The following is a 20,759-nucleotide window of genomic DNA, read 5'->3' on the forward strand; positions in this document are numbered from 1 at the left end:
GGGGTGGGGCGCGCAGCGCGCCGTGACTCGAGGGCCCCTGCGCGGTCGGCGTCACTGGGAAACCCCGTGCGGCGCTGGCTGGCGGGCGGGGACGGAACCGGCGCCATTTTGTTGTGTCTCGGAGCGCTCGAGCTGCTCTGTTTGTTCATGTGTCCGTGAACAGGGGACGGAGAGTAGCCGCGCACCCACAAACACACATACTGCGCACATTTCACTCAGAGAAACTCGCTTCTGTAGAGGAAAACATCTCAAACAGCTAATTCGCCTCGCAGATCCGATTTTAATATTCTGTATATAAATATATCTCCAAAAGAGAGCGAGGCCTAAGGGCGGAAGAGGAGCCGGAACAGCGAGGCCCGAAACCCAGGGATTGGGAGGAGAAGGATCAGCTTTAGGTCGCGGAGAAAGGCGCCAACGTTCAGATCCGACCGGATTCGCACACTGTTATATTTTAAGGTAAATTTATTTCCCCGACCACGGTTTATTTTTAATCACCGACCTTCCCCCCCCCCCCCCCGGAGGCCGCGTGTTATTTGAACGGGTGCGGGTCAGGAGACCGGCGGCCGCATCGAGCAGCCAGGAAAACCCAAGCTGCTTCTTGATGGATTTTATTATTTTCAAACCGCAGGCGGTCGGAGCCGAGGTTTTTAGCGGTCAGATTTAAGAAAATGAGGGAGCCTGCCTCTTAACTCGCAGAGATGTCGAAGTTATTATGCAACACACTGGGGGTGGGAGTGAGTTCCCCACATTAATGCGCAATAAGTTTGATCATCCTCCTCTCTCGGCCTCCCCTCTCCACCCCGAAGCTGGCGAAGGGCCTTCACTCCTTTTACGAAAACAACCCCACGAAATTAACGACACGTCACCTGAAATCAAATCTAAAATCATTTCCAAAGCGTGTAAGCCCCAGAATAACCAAGTGGAGACTTTCTCTTAGGGCTTTCCCAGGTATTGAATATCCCCCTATAAATTGAGAGAGCAAGCACTTTTTAAAAATAAAGAGGATAAATATGTGGGGGATAGGGTAGGGGAATGGCACTATGAATAGCAATGTTCAGACCTGGTACGGCTCCATGTGAAAATAGATCACCATGTTCAGGGCTAGGACATTGGCGCCTACAAGAAGGCTTCATTTTGTTTTGGTTGTCGGGGATAGAAAATAGGAGTAGGCCATTCGTCCCTTCGAGCCAGCTCTGCCAGTCATTTTGATCATGGCTGATCATATTCAATTAATGGGGAGGCGATGGCCTATGGGTATTATCTCTAGACTATTAATCCAGAAACTCAGCTCATGTTCTGGGAACACTGGTTCAATCCCACCACGGCAGCTGGTGGAATTTTAATTCAATTTTAAAAAAATCTGGAATTAAGAATCTACTGATGACTATGAAACTACTGTCGATTGTTGGAACCCCCCCCCATCTGCTTAATTAATGTCCTGGAGGGAAGGAAATCGGCCCTCCTTACCTGGTCTGGCCAACATGTGACTCCAGAGCCAAAGCAATGTGGTTGACTCTCAACTGTCCTCAAACAACTAGGGATGGGCAATAGATGCTGGCCAGCCAGCAACACCCATGTCCCATGAACGAATAAAAAAAATCCTGGTTCTCTTCTTCTCCCCCCCCCCCCCCCATAGTAGACATTTCCACAGATTCACTACCCTTTAAGTGAAGATTTTTTCCCCTCATCTCATGATTCTATTAAATAGTCAATGTATTTTTGTTTTGAAAGGAGGCACAGTTTTTTTAGAAAAGGATTGTTACAGGTTCTCTTCATACTTTAGCCAGTAAACACTGAAGGCTGTAAAGTGACATGAGTTACAACCCTTAAGGTTGCACACTAGCTGTCATTCTATGTGGAGGAGGGAGAGCCATTTTATTTTATCAGTTCTGTTCATTCATGTTCTCAAGACTTAAGACACTAGTTCCAAGGTCTCAATCCTGAGGATCCATTATAACACTACAAGGTTCAGTTAATTGAAAGCTCATTTTGGATTTAGATTTGAGCTTTGTCTGGTGCCTTAAGTATGTTTAGATTAGCTAATTATATTTCTTCCATTTTGAAGAAACAGTTCTGTGGTGATTTAATGTGTTAATTATGAACAACTCCTAGCTTTACATCAAATTTCAGATTGTGTTTAGATTGGTGTAGATTCCCATTCACCATCGCCAAGGGTTGAAGTATGTGTCGTTATTGAAAATAGCACATTAAGGCATGTATAGTTTGAAAAGTAATTGTTTTGGCAAATCTACTTTGGGGCATGCAAGTGCTACTAAACTGATAGAATAGCATGTGAAATTTTGAGCCATTTTGCACGACAGGAGCAAACCTAGACCATTGAGTCCATGTTCCATTATTTTATCAGATTGTGGCATTTCTGTGCCTCAACTCGGCCATCATATTTTCTGGCCTGGTGCCCTTTGATGTAAAGTCATGGATGGGGCAGACCAGCCCTGACCCAAATTAAGCTCCCCAAGAACCAAACAGAAGCCCCAAACTAATTCCCAGGCATTCTGTGATTGTGGTAGTTTCACTTCAGGAGCACACTATGCTATTGTGCAATTTATGCTAATTATTTTAAATCCAATCTTGCATACGCCTTCCTGTAAGTATCATACTTGGTTCCTGTAACAGGGAAAAAAGGAACAGGAGTATGATATTCTACCTTCAAGCTTGTTCTGCCATTCAATCAGGTAGTAACTAATCTGTATCTCATCTCCAACTACCTGTCTTTGTTCCCTATCCCTTATTGCCTGTCTCAAAAAAACCAAAATGTAAAATTTTAATTGTTTCTGCATCCGTGATAATTTGGGGTTAGTGTGATCAAGATTTTAGTACCATTGTATCAAAGGGTGTATCCACTCCTAAATAGCCCTGTTATTATGTCCCCTTGTTCTGCATTTTCTTCCAGGAGAAAACAAACTATCCAAACTCAGTAGAATGCAGTCCCAAGTTTGTGCAACCTGTTCATTGTTGACCTTTTAAAACCCGGTTTCATTCTGGTGAATTGGCTTTTTAATCTTTTATTTCCGTATCTTTCCTGAGGTGTGGTGCTCAACATTGAACATGGTACACCAGATTTTGGTCTCACCAAGTCTCTACAATTGAAAATCACTTTCCCCTCTTCGTATTCCAGCCCCCTTGAGGTCAATGTTCCATTGGCCTTTTGCATTATCTTTCACTGACCTGTGTACATTATGCATAAACCCCTTTACTCCTTCACGGTTCCTACTCTGCCACTATTAGGAAATAGTCCAAACTACCTATCTTAGTCAAAACTGGGTGACTTCACACTTCCAGAGACCCAGGGTAATGCTCTGCGGACCTGCATTTGAAACCCGCCATGACATATCGTCAACTTTGAATTCAATAAAAATCTGGAATTAAAAGTCTAATGCTGCCCATGAAACCATTGTCGATTGTTGTAAAACCCCACCTGGTTCACTATCTTTTAGGGAAGGAAATCAGCCACCCATGTCTAGTCTGGCTTACTTGTGACTCCAGACCCTGATTTTGCCTGCATTCAGGACTCTCTCCTTTCCACTCAAAAGCCTTTTTAGAAATATTTGCTGTTGGCTTAATATCCCTTGCAACTTTTCATATTTCCTTTTTGTACCAGCTACTTTCTTTGTATTCCCATGATTCCTTTAATAGTGCTCTTAGCCAACAGGATTTTCACTTTTCTTTTGCCTTTATGGAATTCTTTTCTTTTAACTTGATACTGTCTCTTAACTCAGTTGTGGCAGCATTGCCTTTTAGGGGAGGTGTACTGGTTTTGTATCATACCAACTACTTTGAATACCAGTTTTGCTGCTGTTTACTCCTGCTAAATGTCATTATGCTAATAGGCTTTTCTTTTTGATAGATTTTGGGTAAATTAACAAACTTGTCAGATGGAAAAGCTAACCAAATAGATCCATTAATTGGTCAGGTAAAATTTACTTTTATTTCTGTTCTTATTTTTGACTTCAATTGAGGCTGGCTACTTCAGGACAACTAATTCTACGAGATAGGGCGCAAATGATCAATGTACTTAAGGAAAATAATTTATTATGTCAAATGTAACTTTCCATTTTTCTATCTTCAGAAATTAGTTGTCCAATCCGTGATGTGAACAGTCTTTCTGATGTCTTTGAAGAATATTTAACAAGGCACCAATACTGTATCAGCACGTTTGTACAAATTCTAGGAGCAGGATTGCCTCTCTCATTTCCTAATGAAGATTGTATGCCTATAAGGTTAAATGAATTTGCACAGCCAACACTGATTTCCCTTCCATCACTTTTTTGTGTTGTCATAAATGGAGCAATTATGCTGATTTATTGAACAATTTTCAGTTTTGGGTAGGAAGGTCCACAAGAAGAATTGTGTGACTTTCCCACGATATTTGTTGTAGATCACCATTCTGTGGATCTAATTATCCAGTTTTAATGGCTCCTAAGAATAAAATTGGTGAATTTTCTCTGAAGGCCAGCACCACAGTTGGAGGAAATATGTTTTTTTGTTTTTTGTAGAAATCTAAATTGTGCAAAGATGATGCATCAGGCAGTGTATATATGCAATTGAAAAATTAATGTAACTGAAATCCTGATGGAATCAAATTCTGTCAAGAAAGAAGATACCATGGAAGTAAACTGTGAACTAGTGGATGTCAGATAGTTGTGGGGCTGGGAGTACTATCTACTTTGCTGAAGAAGAATGTCATGTGCAATTGTAAAAAGAATCATTTTGTACCTGTGTGTTGCAGATTCTCCAGTGTTGTTGAAAAAGGAGGGCTGATTTTCTACGGACTGCTAACAAACCCCTCAAAAAATCTACAATATTATATGTCCCTATATTTGAAGGATGGAGCCCTAATTGTTGCTACGCCTTCACTGCCAAATCTGTGATAGAAATTATGTAACCATCAAATTTCATGTCAATTTTTCTGCAATTTCTTTGTCCACGAGGCGGGTTGTATTTTTCCATACATTGTAAAACTATTCCGAAAAACAGTTCCTCCTGCTGTAAATGGCCAGCTTTGGAATCAGTTATTTTTCTGTTTTAAGAAGCAGTCTTTGTACAAATCAGCCAGTTTCTTACTACTGTGCATTGTTTCCCTAATGTACAAGTAAGCAGGAGTTTTGAAGAGTTTGGATGAAAAAAAAATTAAAATAATACTGGGATGTCAGATAGAGAAGCAATGGGTAAAAATTTGAGACTAAATGGAAATGACAGATCCTGAACAACCATTTAAAGCATTTTGTATTAATACGCTGAATTTTTAAATTTCAGCCTAAAGTAAAATTATCCCAAGACTAACTGCATGAAACGGGTAATTTTTTGTATTTTTAAAGTAAAAATATCAGCTTGGGTATATATTTTGCTGCAGCACTTTTAACAGTGCTTGTTTTATCAATGAAACATGGTGAGTAAATGAACAGGATAAATGGCCAAGTTGCATGAAATATAGAATCTTGCTTCAACAACTTGAACCTGGAGAAATCTAGCATGTGTTAACTTTCACCATGCTGAAACAGATTAGTTATGACTTGATTACTTTTCCTTATTTAAATCTCAGGGATTTAATTTTGTAGTTCCTGACTTAAGGGGGAAAAAAATCTGTGGCCTTGCTGGAACCATCATGGTTTAGTGTTCAGCTGACCCCACACCATGATGACCTGTACTGTGCTACAGAGTGATGGTTTTGAAGTAAATCTTCATAACCAGAAAACGTAATGCATTTTCCTGCAGATGTTTTAGCCTCCATACATTTGTCATTGTTCCTGGTTGGTCTGACTGACCATGAGAATGAGGTACTACTAAAAAAACAAAAAAATCAACAAAGCAAAAGATGTATTTCAAAAAAGGCTGCTTTAACGAAGGCTTTGTATTCCAAAGTATTCAATTTTTAATCTAAGCAGTCTCCTATTTAAATCATTTTAATTGTATCTAGTACAGTTGAAAGTGATCTTTTGTAACTGAATTTTCTGGACCATGCTGTAAATGAAGTAGTTTATGTAAAACAGTATTTATTGACTTAGACTGTTCTGGTATTGCTGAACATGTCTAATTTTTGTGTGCCACATCTGATACTTTTATTTGTGACTTTTACAGCTTTTGTCTGAAAGCTACTTCTGAGATTCTTAAGGACACCAATGGCATTGTCTGTGTAAACAGGAGATTTCTTAAAACATTCTACTAAAGTTTTCACATGGGGAAAGCTTTACCACTGTTCATTTAAATAGAATCTTCAATGAATATGCATTGACACACCAAAATATTAAAACACTAAATTTATTCCTCAAATTTAATTCTCATCGTTGTACCTTTTAGTGAAGGCATGCATAAATTATTTGCTCATCAGGGAAATCAAATAGCAAGATTTGAAATTCTACCAACTTAGCTGCGAAGTAATTTGTCTGGTTGTCCTAATAAACTTCTGGAAATGTATTTCATAAAAGACCTAGCAGCTTATTTTGCAACCTGCACATCCAGATATTAAAATAGATACAAGGAGAAAGCTCCAGTTAGCTGTTTGGACTATTTCATAAATGTTACTTACTGAGGATTTATCCTTTCGCCAATCCCTCCCAAAGCAAGGTACTGATGTTCTAAAAAAAAATACAGTTTGCTGTGAAGTGTTACAAGATGAGGAAGAAAAGTGGGTAGATTTTAGCTAAGCAATTAGGTAGAACATTAGTCATTTTAATTATAACCTGTTTAGAAGACATTCTGATTCAAAACTACTACTGTATTCTTAATTGTCCCTGCTTCTGTTGTGTGTTTTTCAGGTGGCAATCAGAAAAGATGGCAGATGACTTGGATATCGAAGCAATGCTCGAGGCACCTTACAGGAAGGAGGTGAGGAGCAATGGCACTCACACAGGTCATAAAATACAGAACAATATAGCACCATTTATGAAACTACTGCTGTGCTATACTCATTGAATATCACAGTTCCATAACCCTTTCATTTTAATATTTACTGCATATAGAATACAGATATTTCACTACATTTAAGTAAAGTTTTTCTTTACTGTTGAGCTGGTTCTGCAACTAGAAATGAGATCTTTTTTTGCAGTAGTTTCGATTAGAGTGATGAATAAATGCCCATCTATCTCTTTTTGTAGACTTGCCTAGTGATATCACATCTCTACTACCATGAATACAGCTTTGATTCCAGTCTGAACTATCAAACAATAAGGTAGTAATTGCGTGAAGTATCGCTGTTCTGTGGTACCCTGGGTAAAAACCCAAAGCCCAAGAAAAGATGGCCTATTCTTTGGTATAGCAACAAGGTGAAAGTACGGTTTTAAACAGTAAACTTATTGCATTGTAGTATCAAAGAGTAGATGAATTGTAAACAACAACAAAAAAATCCATTATTTAGAGGTTTTAGAAGAGAAACTAATATTCTGCATGCAAAAAAAGTTTCACAGAACCTAAACGTAAACTATATTGATCTGTTAAATTTTACTTTCACTGTATGTAATGCATTTATACTATTGATAGAATAAAGTTCTACAGAAAACACGGCCCTGTTTACACAGAGAAATCAAGATTCACGATTGGAAGCTTACAAAATGGCTGGTTTTGCAGTCTCATGCAGGCTGGGCGTAGGAAGCTCAAGTGGTGGGCCATTGAACCTCAATTATGCAGTTGATAACTTCAAATAAATGATTCCAGAATATGGGCTAGAGCCATTGTCCAGAAGATAGACGCTAATGTATTTGTTCCACTAAATTATTTTGAGATTCCCCATCTTTTGATCATGCCTTTGCTGCAGCCGAAGCAGCTGGAAGCTTAACCGTAGAGTTTTGGGTGGCCTGCAAAGACTCAGAGTTCATCCCGATTGTTAATAAAGCAGAATGTAGTTGAAATACCATTTTGTTGTGGTATTTTTAAAAAATAGTTAAATTCTGAGCTAAATTGATTGATTCATTGTGCAGGCTCTTCTCAGGATATTAAGACAAAGGAACATAATGAGATAAATTAGTATTGTGATAGCTGGGCTTCTTGTTGCCTGTTCTTCAGTAAATTTTATAATACAGCCTGTGTAAGGCTACAAAAAGTAATTCATCTAACTTTGAGGCCTGAAGGTAAATTTTAGGCAATTTGTGCCAGTAGGTAGAGCGCTTGCTGCATCCGATTGGTGTTTCGCTGAACGAAGTGGGATAAATGTAGATGCACATGAAAAGTGTGTCTGAAACAGACTCTACAAACTACAGAACAAATGCATAACGTCTTTCATCTGTTCTAACACAATATTTTGTTTTGACTAGCTCAAGGCTTGACGGTCCTTCTGCAAATTGCATAACTTTGCTATACAGAATGTTATTTATGTCACACTACACATACATGGAGGGGTAAGGGGGGGAACCTTTCTAAATCTACCATGAAAAGTGCTGACAGACACTTGATAATTTATTTTTGCTGGAAGCTTTTAAGTAAAATGCTTTTGCAGTACAATCAGAAAGCATGCTTCCTCTGCAGTGCTACTGAGTTTAACTCTGGTCATTTATGATTGCCTTTAGTGAGAAGTGGCATCTAAAAGTGCATCTGTCACATGAATACAGTAATGTAGAGTTTAGTGCTGGTGACAGATCATTTTAATTTGTATGCTTTCAGAATTACCATAAAACTTAAACTTTGCAAGGAGCTTATACTGTGGAACACATGCTGCCAGCATATTGTGGCGGGGGGAGGGGGGGGTCATTTTAAAAGAAACATGAGTTTTACAATAGTTTTTGACTAAATTTAAATTAACAAGAATCTTCACTGTGCACATAATTAAGTCCATGTGCGTTTTTAATAAACCTCATGAATGTTTCTGTGGTGCAATTTTTTAAAAAGGCTAGTATTTTGAAAAATAAATAGATTGTGATGTGATACGTCAAGCTTTGCCGCTGCAAAATAGTTGGATTGTGTTTGAATAGTGTTTCTTTCATTTTACCTGGTTTAATATAAATAATGTTCCCTGTGTAAACAGGACCACATTTAGGGAATGATTAGGCTGAACTGGTGGATTATTGAAGACTTCAGATTTCTTGGGAATCGGCGTTACTAAGAGGTGTGATTCCCTGTTTGCTTCAGGGCGAGATGTGTGAGAGAGGTGACTTCAAGCTCTTACAGTCGCACCCTTCCAGCACAAATGGGCGAAGACGTGAGGAACAGGACTGGTCGCAGGAAATCAACTGTGGCTTACAGCTAACACAGCCACACATGTCTTAGGCACACTTTTAGCACTGGTACTGATCGGTGTGTCAGTAGCAGCAAGATTATCTCCTATCTTCCTAAATTCCTAATTTATAAATTATGTAATTAATAAAATATAATGTCTATAGAAGGGTCCGTTTCAAAGAAACTTTAGAGTTTCTATTTTTGTAATATTTTTTTAAATCATTATGTTCTATATTTTCTTATTCCCTCTTCCCTTCCCCTCACGACTTGCAAAATGTTTCCCCTTCGTCATTCTGATGTTCTTCTGTCGACCTGCCTAGGATGAGAACAAATCGAGCAAAGCCAATGGACAAGAGGAGCGTAGTAAAAAGTAAGTACATTATTGTGAAAAGCCTTGCATTAAAATAATGGCAAAAATTTTAAAATACAATCCAAGTCCGATAAAGTGATCATGTTTCTATTTTGAAATGTTTCACTAGGGTTAATACAAAATATGATTTGTGCCGTTTTAGTTCAGTTTTTTAAGAGCAGATGAGATGTTTTATACTATTTTCATCTGATGCTTTTAAAAACTGGAGAAATCTTAAGCAGAGGGTTTCCTCTTAAAGAACAGCGTGCAAGAGCTTTTGGAATAAAGCCTTCATGCAGGAATTGGATGCAAAATGCTCTCACCCTTCCATAGTGTCCAATTTTGGAGATGAAGACTTCTGGGCCTTTAAGCCTTTATGCCCTGGCACTGAAAATGATGGTCTACATCCATATGTTTTTTTAAAGAAACTACTGTATTGGTCATCTTTCCCATAGATCAAAATTTGGTAAACTTTAGTTGTTAGTAGAACACTGCAATTACTATAACATTCAGAATAGCTTTAATTGCAGTAGTATTAGTACCATGGAGCTGAACCTCTACCTGTAAAATATTAGTTGGACATTTCAAAAATTGAAGCCAGATCTGGGCAGCAGCTTTTACGGACTGAATTGGCTGATCATGTCAAAAGCCTTGCTTGGTGCATTGATAGCAAATGGTGTTTCTGATGCTGATGTCTACACTTCTCTTTAATCATTGAATTAATAGTAATACAATCAGCAGCTACTGAATTATATGGCTACATGACGTCACTTACATTGTTTCCTCAGGAAAAAGAAGAGCCGAAGTCGCAGTCATAGTCGTGAAAGGAAAAGAAGCAGAAGCAAAGAGCGCAGGCGCAGCAAAGAGCGGGACAGGAGGAGAAGCAGGAGCAGAGAGAGAAAGAGCAGCAAGAGCAGAGAACATCGTCGCAGTCGAAGCAAGGACCGCCGGAGGGTAGAAAGAGGCCGCTATAGGAGCCCATTGTATGTTAACTTTTCACTCTTTGAAATCTTCTCTATATGCCAAAGATGCTGGAAGTACTCAGTGGGTCAGGCAGCATCTGAGTGCAACAGTTAACCTTTGAGGTTGATTACCTTTTATGAGTGGACCTGTGGGCGTTTGTCAACATGAAAGGCTAACGCTTTCTGTCTCTACAGATGCTGCCTGATATGTGTATTTTTAGCATTCTCTGTTTTTATTTAAGACTTGCAACATCTGCAGAATTTTCCTTTGACACCTTAGCTAACCTGTATTTACCAAATTTAAATACTGCAAAAATAATTTCCAGCTACAGAATTGGATAGGAATGCTTGAAGAGTAGGTTCCAAGCGTAACAAAGTGTTCACATCCTGTACTATAGGTAATAGTATATTACAAATTTGTACTGGATCCGAAATTGGTTTGAGGCCATTTTGTTTAGCATGTCTACACCAAGCCAGAGCAAATTTGTGATGGGTGGAATACTGTAGATACCCTTTCAGGATATTTTTTGTATTATACAAGTAAATGTTTTAATTCCTTTGTTAATACAGGGCCAAAATTTATGAATCAAAACATAGCTGTAGTGGTTAACATCCACTCTGCATTTCAGCGGATCTCTGGCAGAGGTGAAAATTCCTGCCACTGTTACCCATCCTCCTACATGGATATAGTTAATGTGTAATCCATTTGTTTCCATCCTGACTCTTTGCTAGCTATCTCTATATCTGCTGTTCCATTAAATTATTGAATGTCTTGTGCTTGATATATTGCAACCTAGTGTACTAACATGCTCTGAGTGGATCGAATCTTGATGCCATCTTTTATTCCCTTCACAGTCACTTTTGGGGCAAAAAAACTAACCATAATTGCTTTTAATTGAAGGGCATATCTTTTATGATTAGTGATGGGCAATTTTTAAAAATGCAATCTTGCCAGAAATCTACACCAGTCTGAACAGCCTTAGTAACACAGACAGCTAATAAGAGTTGGCTAATTGGGAATTATTTTTGTGTGGCAATTGAGAGTTAAAACCAGGGCCTAGCAAGAGTAAAAGTGTTAAGTGTGGGGTATTTTTAATCTATTTCTCTGCTCTTGGTGCAGCTTCTAATCCTGATGTTCTAATATGGTACTGGTATGGTATACATTTTCAACTTTGTAAAGGTTTTCTTTAAACTTCAGAAATAATTGAAGATTGTTCTTGGATTCCATTATGAAATCAGTTCTGAGAAAACGCTGTTCCATTCTAATTGCACCTGCAGTTCACGAGTTGGCAGCGTGTTCCTGTGTTAGCCACAAGATGGCTTTTGAGGATAATCAATGCTTGCGCAAGTAGTAATAGTTTAAACTGACCTCAGTCAAACAGTGGAATTGCTGATGCTTTAGAAGTTGAGTGTGTACTCATGTAAATTCTTTCTGCCATCTCTACCTGCTTAGTTTGGAGAAGCGACTTATGTAAGTATTTGTAGTGTTATTTCTAATCCCTACAATTATACTCTTGGTCAAAACTGCTAGCTGTTTTTAACCTTCAGCTTGTGAGAAGGAGGATAGTATGTTGTGACATCATTGTGTTAATTATCAATTTTACGTTAATAACACATGCTTCTCAAACTTGATCTGACAATCTTTCATGTGGTTCTGTTCTTTTGAAATGGGCATGAATCTGTCCGCAAACATTGCAAATACCATATATTTTAAAATGTTTTGAATAGTTTAAATGTCAGAATTTGATATTGCTCATCATCCCATTCTTAAGCTCTGGTAATGGATAAAACACTCCCATTCATATATTGACTGTCTAAATGACTCGGAAACTTAAAAGTTTGATCAAAATTTCAGCCAGCTAGTGACCTCTTGGTTGCTTCTTCCTTCCTGCTCTCCTTTCTCACCTTCTGCACAACACCTCACTGAAGAAGGCATGTTTACCATTTTTGCATCTAAAGAGTCTTCCTGTGCATTTAATTGCCATTCTGTTTAGAATGAAGTTTCATTCCTTTAATGGTGTATTTTAAAACAGAAGACACTCATTTTGGCACACTCCTTTTCAACATTTAAGTTGATGTGCAACTATCTTAAATGGTTGACTAATTTTGCACTGTGAAGAATTTCTGTAATTGCAATTTGCATAGCCTTTAGAATTGAGGCATTTCCCCCCACTCACAGAAAACACTTTTTGCAGAGCGGCATTTGTAAAAGAATTTACTAATTGTCTAGTGAAAAACCTGTAGCTTGCATATAGTGGGTAGACACAGGGCTGAGTGGACATGCATGCATAGATGCTGGATTGTTACCTCGGTTTTATTTTTTCCCTTTCTCCACGCTTTATGCTCGATTCCGATGTGATTATTTTGAGAATGGGTGTTGAGGACAAATTGTCCTTGTAACGTACCTTTACTAATAGCTTAAAAGTTGCGCGTTGAATATTGGCTATGGTTTTAAGCCCATTTCCAACTTTGACTTCTTTTAGAATCCACAAAATAAAATCAAATGCATTTTGCTTTTGCATAATTAGATGGACCACCTTAAAAAATAGATTTTATTGTTTTACATTGTTCAAAACGTTTGTAACTCACGCAGCTTATATTGTGCCCATTAACTTTCTATAGTGGCCTACGTATGTGTGTGTTTACCCCTCGCTGTGTTTTGACTGCTTTGAATGATTTTCATCTGCATCCTTTCGATTTGGGATTCATTTTGTGTGAGATTAGCCAAAATGACTTGCCTTTCATAATTTAAATTTACATTGTAAGTAATAATTGTATGTGCATATGGTAAACCATAGATCTGAAAGCCTATAACTGAGATGGAATTAGGGTAGTCAATCCTTGGCACAATAATAACAGAATAGATGGGGGAAGCAAATCTTTAACTGGTGGCTAAAGTTCGACTTGCTGCATCCATTGTAAGAAGGTTTTATATCACTTTTCACTATTGTAAAGCTAACATTCAGGCTGTCATTTTGTCATGTAAAACTTATTGATGCATCTCAACCCTATTCAAAGCCTGCTGGCTGATGTGTCTTGTAGCTATAATGGGCTTTGTCTCATCTTTTAATTCTAGTTCTGGTCCAAAATTCAGCAGTGGTAGCAGCAGCAGAGGGAAGATTGGCATGCAACCCGGTATCAAAATAAGGTGTGTTATTAAATTGTATTGGCTAGGAGTCCTATTTAAAATGACAAACTGGTCCATTACTTTTTGTAACTAAATATAAGAAGCACTCCAGAAATATGCCCCACCAGTCTCTTTTTCAAACTCCTGTTGATGGCTTCAACAATTGATGGTATGTATTTAAATGTTTTAAAACAAGTTTTGAAGTTTTTTTTTCCAGAATCTAACACACAGATTTAAAACTTGAAAATTAGTTTGTGGTTTTTAATTTAGCGATCTCGCAGTTAACCTAACTGACAAGAACACAGGGAAGTATAGGAGTTGGAAAGATCATTGACATTCATCTGTTCATTCCAGTGTCTAGAAAATATATCTGGCAATAGTTTTCAAAACCCTTTTTTGTTACCAGCTTTTCCTCAATTTGTTAGACATGAACCCTGCTGTACTTGAGCTGTCTATACCATACCCTGCCCTCTTGCGCAGCTTAGTTAATTCCCAACTATCATTTTACCTGTTCTCTAAGTTTGTAACTTGTTCAGAAAATTAAATTGTTGAGTTGTTCATTTTCTCAAAGTAATCTTTGTTCAGGTGAAAGTAGCAGTCATATTCTATGTATCAAAATATTTAATCCATTTCAACAATAGAATCTTGCCAGCACCTGATTTACACTGCAGCTGTCTATTTATTAAAACGGTGAATTTATTCGTTATAGCTTTTGGTAATTCCCTCCAGACTCAAACTATAGCTGGATTTTTTTCCCCTGTAACATGTTTCCTGCGACTGATGATGGAAATAATTTGGTATTATACAAGGCTTGTGACCCCTTAGTGGATGGTTTTAATTCCAACAATCTGGAATTAATCCTGAATGTACAAATTTAACTTTACAGAGCTTGAGACAGTAAATTGTCAACTAGTTTTTACAGTAGAATAGATGGATCTGAGCTGAGACTTTCAGAAATATACTTGGCTCTTTCTTGGAAACTTGCCAGGACTTGGATTTACATTGCAGCTGTTTATTAAAACAATTAAACCGCTTGCATATCTCGAGGAATTTATTAATTATTGCTTTTGGTAGTTCCCTCAATATGTACTAATTTGTTCTTGTGTTTTCTTTCATTTCAAAGTCGAAGGCGCTCCCGAAGCAGAAGCCCACATAAAAAGGATAAAAGTCCAATAAGGTAACACCTTGGATGCAAGAAACAACATTAATGGAATTTTTAAAATGCTAATTAGACTTGTACATGTTTACAAAATTGCATGTCTTGTAGAGGTAGTGCTTTTGTTAATCATTGCAAACTGGCAAGAGCCAATCAGTCTGATTTACATTCAATTTAAGATTTTTGTTTTGAATTGGGTCGTTGTATTTTTGGGTTGGTTAACGCCTCAAAATCGGTTGCAATTAATGTGACCAAGGATATGCCTGGTGGACTTTGCTATCAGTTCTTTCTGTATGTGACTACTGTATTCTGCAGTATTCTTTAAATTTGATTTGATTTATTGTCACATGTATTTGTATACAGTGAAAAGTATTGTTTCGTGTGCGCTATACAGGCAAAGCATACCGTTCATAGAATACATAGGGAAGGAAATGAGTGTGCGCAGAATGTAGTGTTACAGTCAAAACTAGGGTGTAGAGAAAGATCAACTTAATATATGGTAGGTCCATTCTAAAGTCTGATAGTGGCAGGGAAGAAACTGTTCTTGAGTCAGTTAGTACATGTTTTCAGACTTTTGTACCTTTTTCCCCAATGAAAGATGATGGAAGAGAGCATATCCGGGGTGAGTGGGGTCCTTGATTATGTTGGTTGTTTTTCTGAGGCAGCGAGAAGTATAGACGGAGTCAGTGGATGGGAGGCTGGTGTGCGTGATGGACTGGGCAATTACTTGTAGTTTCTTGCGGTCTTGGTCAGAGCAGGAGCCATACCAAACTGTGATACATCCAGAAAGAATGCTTTCTATGGTGCATCTGTAAAAGTTGGTGAGAGTCGTAGTGGACATGCTGAATTTACTTGGCCTTCTGAGAAAGTAGAGGTATTGGGGCTTTCTTAACTACAGCGTTGGCTGGAGGGACCAGGACAGATTGGTGATCTGAACACCCAGAAACCTGAAGTTCTTTACCATCTTCACTTCATCACTGTTGCTGTAGACGGGGGCATGTATTCCACTACGCTTCCTGATAACTATCTCCTTCGTTTTACTGACATTGAAGGAAAGATTATTGTCGTAGCACCATTTCACCTGATTCTCTCTCTTCTGTGCTCCATCTTGTCATTGTTTGCTTGAGATCTGACCCACTACAGTGATGTATCAGCAAACTTGAAGATGGAGTTGGAGCAGAATTTGGCCACATGGTCATAAGTGTGTAAGAAGTATAGTAAGGGGCTGACAGAACAGCCTTAGGGGGCAGTGATGTTGAGGATAATCGTGGAAAATGTGTTGTTACCTATTCTTACTGATTGCGGTCTCTGGGTTAGGAATTCGAGGAACCAGTCACAGAGGGAGGAGCCGAGCTCCAGGTCACAGAGTTTGGAGATGAGGTTTGTTGGGATAATGGCGTTGAAATTGGGAGTGCTACTGGCACATTAACTCCTAATATACTCCTGTCTTTTATTCCAATTTATTATTGTTTTTTTAAATGTACCACTTTTATACAGTACATTTACCAGATTTGTTTTCTGTGTAATTTTGTTTCATTCTGGCTTTTAAGAATAGAATTTTAGAAAGCCAGTTTGTCTCAGCAGCATGAATATGCCAGCCTGTCAGCTTTAGTCCTGTTCTTCCCTTGAACCAAGGTTGGGCGGCACGGTAGCACAGTGGTTAGCACTGCTGCTTCACAGCTCCAGGGTCCTGGGTTCGATTCCCGGCTCGGGTCACTGTCTGTGTGGAGTTTGCACATTCTCCTCGTGTCTGCGTGGGTTTCCTCCGGGTACTCCGGTTTCCTCCCACAGTCCAAAGATGTGCGGGTTAGGTTGATTGGCCAGGTTAAAAATTGTCCCTGAGATGTGTAGTTAGCGGGTAAATATGTGGGGGTAGGGCCTGGGTGGGGTTGTGGTCGGTGCGGACTCGATGGGCCGAATGGCCTCCTTCTGCACTGTAGGGTTTCTATGTTCTATGTTAAGCCACTTTGGGGACATTTAATGATGCATCAGTGTACCTGCTAGCTGCACATGTGGCAGGGCAGCTTACTGATGTTGAGTTTTGAAACCTGCTAAACTGACTGTTGCGGTTTGTTTGGCTTGGTTTCTTCACATTGTTACCAGAAATACATAAGAACATAAGAAATAGGAGCAGGAGTAGGCCATCTAGCCCCTCAAACCTGCCCCGCCATTCAATAAGATCATGGCTGATCTGAAGTGGATCAGTTCCACTTACCCGCCTGATCCCTATAACCCCTAATTCCCTTACTGATCAGGAATCTATCTATCCGTGATTTAAACATATTCAACGAGGTAGCCTCCACAACTTCAGTGGGCAGAGAATTCCAGAGATTCACCACCCTCTGGGAGAAGAAGTTCCTCCTCAACTCTGTCCTAAACTGACCCCCCTTTATTTTGAGGCTGTGCCCTCTAGTTCTAGTTTCCTTTCTAAGTGGAAAGAATCTCTCCATCTCTACCCTATCCAACCCCTTCATTATCTTATAGGTCTCTATAAGATCCCCCCTCAGCCTTCTAAATTCCAACGAATACAAACCCAATCTGCTCAGTCTCTTCTCATAATCAACACCCCTCATCTCTGGTATCAACCTGGTGAACCTTCTGCACTCCCTCCAAGGCCAATATATCCTTCCGCAAATAAGGGGACCAATACTGCACACAGTATTCCAGCTGCGGCCTCACCAATGCCCTGTACAGATGCAGCAAGACATCTCTGCTTTTATATTCTATCCCCCTTGCGATATAGGCCAACATCCCATTTGCCGCCTTGATCACCTGTTGCATCTGCAGGCTGGGTTTTTGCGCCTCATGCACAATTTGCATAATTTACAATCTGGGCATGGTCACAGTAAAAGCTTGTATCGAAGCTAATTTTACATTGATACAATCTTTGGACAGTATTTTGAATGAATGATCTCTATCTAAGACATTGTTTACTGTCATAGGGAGCCAATTGACAACATTTCACCTGAAGAAAGAGATGCCCGAACAGTGTTCTGTATGCAGCTCGCAGCTCGAATTCGACCGAGAGACTTGGAGGAATTCTTTTCATCGGTGGGAAAGGTAGGATCGTTGTTATTTGTCTTTATGCTAATTAAAAGGGTGAGTTTAATACTTATCCAGAATTTCTTAATTCAGTGGAGAAAATATTGCATAGTTTTGATCTTAAACACATTTGCTCCCATTTCTGATTTGTTTTCTTCAGAACTGGCAGTTTCTTGTCCTATAAGCTTTATGTAATAATAAATTCAGTCTCTAGTGTAAGATGAATGCTGCATTGTTATGTATGATTCTATTGTATGTGCTGTACATTGACAGGCATCTTTGGTCGAGGTTTTTGCCTGTGGAAATGCTGGTGTGGGGGTATAATCAAATGGTTATTAGAGCAGAACAAGTTACATTGGGGCTAATTTACATCTGTATAATATACTGCCCACCATTATTTGGGCTTTGGACAAAGGGTAAATTAACAGCTCTTTCTGTTGATGGTGAAGCATTTAAATTCAGTAGGGATGATTTCTTGTCTTCCTCCACCTTCCCCTGCCTGCCCCCCAGTTGTTGTAATGCAGTGATGACTGCAACAGCCAGAAAAGATCTTGGAAACTCTTCATTAGAAGTTGTAGGGATACCTGTAAACCCGATACATGGTGACGTTTATAATCTCTGGAGTCAAGTTGCGCTGCTGGGCGGGAGATCAAGTGGCTGCTGTTTCTGACAGCAACCCACGTGCTCAAAAAATGTTGAGAATTTGCAGTGCTGCTGATTTTGGTCTGGTGTGATCGCAGTTTGAGGCAATAGTCTGCCCACCTGCTCAGTTCATTCAAAAGATTTGTGGGGTGGCGAGGAGCCAGATGCAGCTTAGATTTAACAGGGAGGTTATGTAGCAGCTGCATAAGGTGTTGGTGAGGCCACACCTGGAGTACTGTGTACAGTTTTGGTCTCCTTACTTGAGAAAGGATATACTGGCACTGGAGGGGGTGTAGAGGAAATTCACTTGATTGATTCCGGAGTTGAGAGGATTGGTTTATGAAGAGAGACTGAGTAGACTGGGACTATACTCATTGGAATTCCGAAGAATGGGGGAGGGGGGGTGAGGGGAACACTGAATCACATAAGGAGAAGCCAGGGAAGATGACTAAAAGCTTGTTCAAAGAAGGAATTTTAGAAGACTGAGGGGAGATCTTATTGAAACAAAATTATGACGGGAATAGATGAGATAAAAACGGGGAGGTTGTTTCCACTGGCAGGTGAAACTAGAACTAGAGGGCTTGGCCTCAAGGTAAGGGGGAGCAGATTTAGAACTGAGTTAAGGAACTTCTTCATCCAAAGGGTTGTGAATCTGGAATTCCCTGCCGAGTGAAGCAGTTGAGGCTACCTCATTGAATGTTTTTAAGGCAAGGGTAGATAGATTTTTGAACAGTAAAGGAATTAAGGGTTATGGCAAGTGGGCGGGTAAGTGGAGTTGAGTCTATGAAAAGCTCTGCCATGATCTTGAATGGTGGAGCAGGCTTGAGGGGCCAGACATCCGCCTACTAGTTCTGTTCTGCGATTCTGTTTCATTTATAAATATACTTTCCTTGGGGATTGAGCATTTTTAAAATCCAGAGTCTAATGTTGGATGGAGAGTCCAGTGACTTTTAAACATTGTGCAGCATCCTCATTGATACTTGATGTTGTTAAATTGAACAGTATTTCACCTCTGTTTGCACAGGTTCGAGATGTAAGGATGATATCAGACAGGAACTCAAGACGTTCAAAAGGAATTGCTTATGTGGAATTTGTCGATGTGAGCTCTGTTCCACTCGCAATAGGTTTGACTGGGCAGAAGCTGCTTGGTGTGCCAATTATTGTTCAGGCTTCACAAGTAAGAGAATTTTACTTCAATACAGTCATCAAATTAAAAGTTGCATTACATTAGGGTCAGCTGAATTCATAATTATCTTTTCCACGAAGAACCTTTCTGTCCTCGACTAACCATCCTTTTTTCTCCAAGACTCTTGCACGTGTTGCCACAATCCAAGCAGATGTCCCAAAACTCTTATTTCAATTTCTCCAATCTGACATTCCTAACCAAGTTATGAATTGTTCACTGACTGTTGCATTAATCTACCTTGATCCCCCCCCCTTCCAAATTTCCTGTTGCTGAGATATCCATATATACTATTGTCAGTCATTAACATCATTACTCTGTAAATTTCAGCCTGCTCAAAGCTCTGTCTGTGTCCCCTCCTGCATTACGTTATACTCCCCTAGCCCTTGTTGATTTATGTTGGTTCCCAGTCCCGCAGTATTTCCTCCAAGGCTTCATCTATAAGCAGCTCATCGGCCTCGGACTCCACAACTTGCAGTTTCTCTGACATATGCTCCCTTACTGGTGGACGTTCTTTAGCAGTCTAGGTATTGTAGAACTCCCTCCCTAAAATCCTTTGCTTCTCCAATTCCCTCCTTAAACCTAGCTATTACCTTTCTAATTTTTCGTTCTGGTCTATGGTATCTTATTTTTTTAGTCATGCCCCTGTGAAACACCATGGGATGTTTTTCTCCACTTAAAATACTATATAAATGTAAGATGTTAATTATGTATCTGTAAATATCACATTTTGGTGAGTAATGTCATTATTAGAAATGACTGTTTGCCATTCTGAAGTTGGGAGAAGCTTGTGGAAGTTTTCCTTGGGAGAGATGGGTGAATTGGGTACGGCCTGTGGAAATGAACTTAATGGGGTTACACTTTTTCAGTGGAAGTATCCAAAGCTTTTTCTTCCAATTTTATTCTGTGTGTGTGCCCGCTACCTTCAACATTAAATTAATTTTTCCAATTTAATATGTTTAATCTATCAGATGTTGGTAATCTGTGATTGGTGCACTGGTGTCATTGTCCGAACATGAACTGTTCAGTCCACTTTTTAAATAAAAAGTATATCTTAAGAATTTTTGCAAGAGGCTGCAAGATAACCAACATGGGAACCAAGAGCAGGTCATTCAGTTTTGAGCTTATTCTGCACT

The 20,759-nt window shown here is 39.3% G+C and overlaps 1 protein-coding gene across 7 annotated transcripts in view; it reads left to right on the forward strand.

The window, feature by feature from the left end:
- The first annotated feature begins 87 nt into the window (after positions 1-87).
- The window catches only part of rbm39a (RNA binding motif protein 39a), a 37,123-nt gene continuing 16,451 nt past the window's right edge, over positions 88-20,759 (forward strand). The window contains exons 1-10 of one of the 7 annotated variants that reach the window (XM_078236873.1): positions 114-456; positions 6,774-6,843; positions 9,483-9,532; positions 10,300-10,494; positions 11,927-11,944; positions 13,550-13,621; positions 14,724-14,777; positions 16,074-16,136; positions 17,699-17,816; positions 19,465-19,617. In XM_078236873.1, coding sequence (XP_078092999.1) covers positions 6,790-6,843; positions 9,483-9,532; positions 10,300-10,494; positions 11,927-11,944; positions 13,550-13,621; positions 14,724-14,777; positions 16,074-16,136; positions 17,699-17,816; positions 19,465-19,617 — 777 coding nt within the window. In that variant the 5' untranslated portion in view covers positions 114-456; positions 6,774-6,789. Of the gene's footprint in view, positions 457-6,773; positions 6,844-7,168; positions 7,281-9,482; positions 9,533-10,299; positions 10,495-11,926; positions 11,945-13,549; positions 13,622-14,723; positions 14,778-16,073; positions 16,137-17,698; positions 17,817-19,464; positions 19,618-20,759 lie in introns of those variants that run through there. The other 6 variants (XR_013500313.1, XM_078236875.1, XM_078236874.1 and 3 more) reach the window with 6 other exon arrangements.

This window comes from Mustelus asterias, chromosome 20, assembly GCF_964213995.1.
Source record: "Mustelus asterias chromosome 20, sMusAst1.hap1.1, whole genome shotgun sequence".
Lineage (NCBI taxonomy): Eukaryota > Metazoa > Chordata > Chondrichthyes > Carcharhiniformes > Triakidae > Mustelus > Mustelus asterias.